At 35.2% G+C, this 6,588-nt stretch overlaps 1 protein-coding gene across 2 annotated transcripts; it reads left to right on the top strand.

Annotated features, from left to right (window-relative positions):
- Positions 1 to 565: 565 nt before the first annotated feature.
- On the top strand, positions 566 to 6,024 carry LOC121266956 (serine/threonine-protein kinase AFC1). 2 transcript variants are annotated; one of them, XM_041170820.1, is made up of 12 exons: positions 566 to 970; positions 1,365 to 1,506; positions 2,057 to 2,083; positions 2,438 to 2,591; positions 2,675 to 2,723; positions 2,842 to 2,956; positions 3,189 to 3,280; positions 3,634 to 3,790; positions 3,875 to 3,939; positions 4,683 to 4,780; positions 4,866 to 4,971; positions 5,596 to 6,024. In XM_041170820.1, the coding sequence occupies exons 1-12, from the start codon at positions 878 to 880 to the stop codon at positions 5,752 to 5,754; spliced, it is 1,257 nt and encodes a 418-aa protein (XP_041026754.1). In that variant the 5' UTR covers positions 566 to 877; the 3' UTR covers positions 5,755 to 6,024. The 2 variants fall into 2 exon arrangements, with proteins under 2 accessions (XP_041026754.1, XP_041026755.1); XM_041170821.1 differs by lacking the exon at positions 566 to 970 and having other exon boundaries at positions 1,398 to 1,506; positions 2,427 to 2,591.
- Positions 6,025 to 6,588: the final 564 nt, after the last annotated feature.

Here is a 6,588-nt window from a genome sequence, read left to right as displayed (position 1 = left end):
AAATCAAGTAACACAAGATTTGATTTATTAAAAAAAAAATAATAGTAATTTTAATTTTTTCTTGTAAATCAAATTATGTCATTCAAACAGTACCACTCGAATTTAAAATATTATAAAAAGTCATGTCAATAAATATTAAGCAAATTAAAATTTTAAAAGTTTGATTTGCTTTTATCTTCTTTCTTTCTTCTATATTTAGTTTGAAATATAGTAATCCACAAAGCTACTCACAAATAAATTTAAAATAAATTAATCAAATTATATATTAAAATAACGAGTTCTACTATATATTGTCATTTTTGTATATTTTTTGCACATTCTACTAATGTGATTGGTTAAATTAGTTATTTTATATTAAAAAAATGATGTGGCCAATCACGAATGCATAAAGAATACGCAAAAGTAATTACATATAAAACTTTTATAAAAAAATTAATAATTTTTTTTCTGCATGTATTTGACTAATTATAATCATATACGAGAATAGGATGACGATGCCATGGGAAATGCCGAAAAGCATTATGGGCCTGAATGCGAGGCCGGTTTTTATTAAAAACACAAAAACTTTGTGATCGAGGGAAGCAGTCAGGCCTCAGGCCCTCAACTCTCAGGTGGCCCAGATCTCTCAAGTTCAACCATGGTTAGAAGCACACCATGAATCTGAGGGTTTGGTTCCTCCTCGCTTCTGGTTTAGCTTCCAGATCTGCTTCCTGATTAGGGTTTCTAGCTTTCGAATCTCTCCGTTTTAATTCTGGATCAGTTCGAATCGGATCCATGGCTTCTTGAAAGTTCTTGATTCTGCAGATTCATCGTGTCATCTCTCTTGCGAAGAGGGAAATTGGAGAAAAATAAAGAAAGAAAAAGGGAAACGTATAGAATGATGGAATTCCCGCTCAAAAACATGGACAAGCGCCCGAGGAAGAGACCTCGTTTAGCTTGGGATGTGCCCCCTCCTCTTCCTCTTCCCAAGGTATTAATCTTCTCTCTGTTTTCTATTTCATTATACGTATTCTGTACGGTTTTACGGGATTTCGCTATCCTTGATTGTTGATTATTTTTTAATCCTGCCAACGATTTCTTAATTTTCATCTTAAATTAAATGAGGTATATTTATTTATTTATTTTTATTTTTTAAATTCGAAAATTCGCTCTTGATGTGGTTCTACAATTTTTAGCTTACGAGAAAAAGCGTAATTTTCACTGTGTAATTACTGAATTGTTTTTCGCCTTTTTCATTATTTTGTAACTGTCCGCTAGATCTAAGAATTGTCAACTGGTTTTAATTTTTACCTAATTTTCTTGACGTGGTCTGTTTTATATGAATGGTAGACGCTAATGTTCTATTTTGTGCTTTTCGAATGCAGGTGATTCCAGCATACAATTATGCACATTCTTCATCTGTATTCTACAACAGGGGAATGCCTCGCTATGGCTCCCCACCTTGGAGACCGGACGACAAAGATGGCCATTATGTTTTTGTGATCGGGGAAAATATAACTCCTCGCTGTAAGCATATTCCCAATCATTGTAAAATATAGCCCTTTAAATGAAAAAATGATAACATATCGCAGTGTGATAATAATTGCTCTTAGGTTTTGGGTGAAGTTGTACATCGTGTTCGTGATTTATTCGTGCATATATGTAGGATGTTGATTAAATATCTTTCACAATTCTCCTCTCAAAATTTGGTGGGAGTGTTAAAACTTTATAAGCAACCATATTTTGTGGTTGTGTATGAGTAAAATGTGCTTCAGATTATGCTTGAGTTGCCACTTGTGGACATCCTGCATATTTAAACGGAAGTGTTAGTGTGGCTTCTGGGCTTCTGATTTGGATGCGAAATAGTTTTGGTCTCAATTGTTATAGCATGACTGAACACCTTGTCCATTTTCGGTATACATGCGTGGAGAATCATTCATATATTGATTTTATGCATGCTTTTGTTTATGTTGCTATTTTATTATGGATTCTTCTGATCCATGAGTGATACTGCTATTTATTACTTGTTCACTAGTATCTAACCTTATACGTTTTTTTTTTCTTATTATACATGCAGACAGGATTCTTGGCAAAATGGGGGAAGGTCAGTATTTCACTCAGTTTTTTATTTTTCCTTCCTTTATCTTTATATGTTTCAATTTCATTTTTCATTTATGAAATGATATCCTCTTTAAATGGTAGTATATATGTTTACTATCTCTTGGGTACTTTTTTGGGGGTTGAAATAATGGAGTTGAATTTCTCTCTCTTGTATATTACCTGTGTACTTGGGCCATGCCTAATTATGTGGATCAATAAATTTTCTTACTTATTAAAAAAAGAATAATGGAGTTGAATTTCTATCCGCACTATTCAGGTTTTATATGGGATCTCATGTTTCTGTAATGCTTATAGATTTTATTTGCTGCTTGTGATCTTTTACCCAGAACTTTTGCAGGGACATTTGGGCAAGTCCTGGAATGTTTTGACAATGAAAATAAAGAAGTGGTGGCAATCAAGGTTGTTCGCTCCATACACAAATATCGGGAAGCTGCAATGATTGAAATTGATGTCCTTCAGAGGCTTGCCAGGCATGATGTTGGTGGCTCTCGGTAAGGATATTATGTTCTCATTTTTCCTTTTTAATTGCTGAAATTCAAAATGATTTTGGTATAAGAGTTTTCATTCTTTGCAGTTGTGTGCAAATTCGGAATTGGTTTGACTATCGTAATCATATTTGTATTGTAAGTATTTATTGGTACTTCTGATTTGATTAATTTGGAGGGGCAATGAAAGTTCCTTCATGCCTGAATATTCTGTGAGTTAAAGGAACTTGCGGATGAATTTAAATGGTTTGAACAGGTATTTGAGAAGCTTGGGCCAAGCTTATACGATTTTCTTCGCAAAAACAGCTACCGTTCCTTTCCCATTGATCTTGTTCGGGAGGTTGGCAGACAACTTTTGGAGTCTGTAGCATGTGTGTGGACAATTCTTGCACCATTTTATATGAATATTTATTCTTGATGCTCAAATAATTTTTCATATGAAGCTGAGATTTGAGCATCTAGCTTCATTTCCAAATTAGATGATGTTCTTTCTCTATTTTCAAACCCAACAAATTTTTTATTTTTTGGGATTGGCATGGTATTGATCATTGTTAATAATTATTTTCACCTCTTCCTGACTCACTTATTTGTTTATGTTTGTAGTTATGCATGATTTGCACCTTATTCACACTGATTTGAAGCCAGAAAATATTCTTCTCGTTTCCTCTGAGTATGTCAAAGTGCCAGATTACAAGGTATTGTTTCCATATGCATGTTCATGCTTTCCATCCATATCCCTTTTTACTTGACTTTGGAGTGAGTAAATAGCAAATATGATTTGATGATACAATTATTCTACCCTATTTCATGTTTACCGCACAGACACTTACATTTCTTCCTTTTTCATTTTAATGCCTTTGTGTTGTATCTACTTTCATGTTCAAATTAAACACAAAATTTGGTAAGAGATGAGAGGTACGATGCCTTCTCATATCATATATGAATTGATCTTTAGGCATGGTTAAACTTCGAGCTTTGGGGCAGTATAGTTGGTTAAGTTCAAAATTCTGACATATATTTTTTAAAATATGCATTGGGTGCAAATAAGTTTCTAGCGCGGTCAACAAAATATGGCTCCTATTTCAAGAATCTGCCTAAGTCGAGCGCCATTAAACTTATTGATTTTGGAAGTACAACATTTGAACATCAAGATCACAGCTATGTCGTATCAACTCGTCATTATCGCGCACCGGAGGTTATATTAGGTGAATACCATTCCCCATAAAAGTACTTTTAAGAAGCATTTGTCCTTGATTCTCTTTGATAACATGCTGACTTGATATCTGCAGGTCTTGGTTGGAACTATCCTTGTGATTTATGGAGTGTGGGTTGCATACTTGTTGAACTTTGCTCTGTAAGTACTTTCTTCGTATATGGCCCCATTTCTGTCACAACTAGTCGAACTAGATATGTCAAGTGCAACAATTACTTATCTGAAAAAGTATGTAGCAATCACCCTACATAGAATATCGGTTTTGGTTGAAATTGGCCTTTTAAGACGAGCCCTTGAATTTGAAACTGTTATTCCCTTAGTAAACTTTTCGTTGTTGAAGCTTTACTCGAGGGGAAGTTACATGTTGCCCCTAAACTACCAAACCCGGTAATTCACAGCCTAAACTATCAAATTTTGGCAACTTACACCTTCGGTCAAGATTTGACAGTGAAGCTTGTGCCGCATGTCCAATTTTTTATCAACCTTGATGGTCAGATATTAACTGATGGTGAAAATTGCAAAAATTGGGTAGTTCAGGTTGTTTGTTGCCAATTTTGGTAGTTTAAGTTGCAAATCGAAAAAAGCATGGTAATTTAGGGTGCAAAGTATAGTTTCTTCATGTAATGTGAATCTTGATCACCAAGAGGACAAATTATTTTCCAGATAATTCTTTGCAAATAGATATGTATTTTCATTCTCTGATAGGTCAGAATGTTCGCTTTGAAAGCATGATCTTGGAGCAATCCCTTTCACCAAAACTTGAAGTTAATTTAATAATATTTTATAATTGATTTTGGGAGGATATGACTATATACTTACAGGTAGGGACATCAAGTTTTGACGCATGTTTACCTTGTATATCCCTCTATATTGTTTATGAACAGGGAGAAGCCCTTTTCCAAACCCACGAAAACTTGGAGCATCTTGCCATGATGGAGAGGGTTTTGGGGCCAATTCCGCAGCATTTGGTGCTTAAAGCTGAGTAAGAATATATTGGTGTTTCTGCAATATTTGTATGTTTCTCTATGTGGTTGAAGCTCTTAGGCTGTGTACCTGTACCTAATCAGCCACCTCGCTGAGAAATACTTCCGGAGTCATTCAAGGTTAGATTGGCCTGATGGTGCTACGTCGAGGGAAAGCATGAGAGCAGTTTGCAAATTGCCTCGTCTACCGGTACTCCCTCAAGATTTTCACCTTCAAATTGTATATAGAAATTTGCTTCCAGAATTCCCCAATTGATTTTTTTGTTCACCTTGATTTTCTTACATAGTTTTTATGAAATGCCTGGAGTACAGCAATGCTTAGTTGAAGTTTACATTACTGAGTGATTCTAGATATCCTTTGTTAGATAGTCTTGTGTACCTGCTGCAGATACCTTTCTTAGGTACATGCCAGTCCTATGGTACTTTTTGTCTCTGAGAACACTTGGTTTTTCAGTTCGTCTAAGAATTTTTGCTGATTTCAACTAATCCCAACTCCCATGCCAAAATACATAGATGCAATTTTGACAAATAAGATTCATGGTGTGTTAAGAACCATTCTGTGTCATTTTTCTTTGGCATTTTTAGTCTGTAAGTATCTGTTCTTGGGGATTTATAAATAAGAAATGATTAAAAGGAGATTCAATTTATTTGGTTCTGATAAGAACCCTTCGCAAGCTTCTCTTAATTACCTGGAGAAATAATCCTGGCTTAGTTTGCTGCTCTGCTAACATGTATATTTGGACAAATTGGATTGGCACTCTTTCAAGCTGTTTCTTCCAAGCTAGATTGATGAACTTGCTTTAAACTGTGACAGAACCTAATAATGCAGCATGTGGATCACTCTGCTGGCGATTTGATTGATCTCGTGCAAGGGCTACTACGTTATGACCCAGCCGAGCGTCTCAAGGCAAGGGAAGCACTAAGACATCCCTTTTTTATGAGAGATCCTAGAAGGTTCGGCTACACCTTGTAATTTGAAGTCCTCATCCATTTTAAAGTCGAGAATGACCGATGGATGTGTTGACAGGCAATTGCTTGCGTCGTTTTGATTGAGCCATCATTGTGTAATCATTACTGTATAGTCAAGTGTATTCTTTTTCCCTCACCAATGTTTTTACTGGTTTCATTATGGTATGGTTATCCCATAGGGCACTGGATCTTACTGATTTCCTTTGTATGCGCATCACAAATTTCTCGTTTACTTTTTGATGCTTATTGAGAAAAAGAGAGCTTGTTACTTTCTTATGGGGATTGTTATGTTGTGTTTTAAGTGTACAATTAATTCAAGTCTTGGGCTTGACAAGTTTTGAATCTAAAAGCTTAACCCAAATCTAGTTTGTCTACATTTTACAATTATAATGGTCAAATACATTTAGAAGCTATATGGGAATTTAGAGAAAACATGTGTTCATGTAAAGTGACTAAATAATACTTAGGTTTGTCTTGAACAAAATGAAAAAAGAATAAACCTAAATGGAGTTATTTTGTTTTTGGAATTCACCCTTGTATCGTCCTTAGGAAACCATCTCCTTGAGTGTTAGAACTTCTGTCCCAACAACAAGGACCTAGAGAGAGAGAGAGAGAGAGAGAGAGTGGGAGGGGGGGGGGGAGAGAGAGAGATGGTTCAGAAATGGGAAAGACCTATGGGGTCGGGTTTTATATATAGGTAAAAGTAAAATTTTTATCATCAACTACTATTCACCACCCTACACCTTATAAAAAAGTTATAGGTCTGGAGTGTATGAATGAATAGTAGCTGATGCATAACATTCTTCATAGGTAAAAGTTTTGTATAACATTGAGAATC

The sequence above is a fragment of the Juglans microcarpa x Juglans regia genome, chromosome 5S, assembly GCF_004785595.1.
Source record: "Juglans microcarpa x Juglans regia isolate MS1-56 chromosome 5S, Jm3101_v1.0, whole genome shotgun sequence".
Classification (NCBI taxonomy): Eukaryota; Viridiplantae; Streptophyta; class Magnoliopsida; order Fagales; family Juglandaceae; genus Juglans; species Juglans microcarpa x Juglans regia.
This window is presented reverse-complemented; position numbering and strand designations above follow the sequence as displayed.

Excerpts from the sequence above, each read along its gene's own strand:
- LOC121266956 (XM_041170820.1), top strand. The coding sequence starts at position 878 with ATGATGGAATTCCCGCTCAAAAACATGGACAAGCGCCCGAGGAAGAGA. Across the intron at positions 4,781-4,865 it reads CATTTGGTGCTTAAAGCTGA|CCACCTCGCTGAGAAATACT; the intron begins GTAAGAATATAT and ends GTACCTAATCAG. Across the intron at positions 4,972-5,595 it reads GCAAATTGCCTCGTCTACCG|AACCTAATAATGCAGCATGT; the intron begins GTACTCCCTCAA and ends AAACTGTGACAG.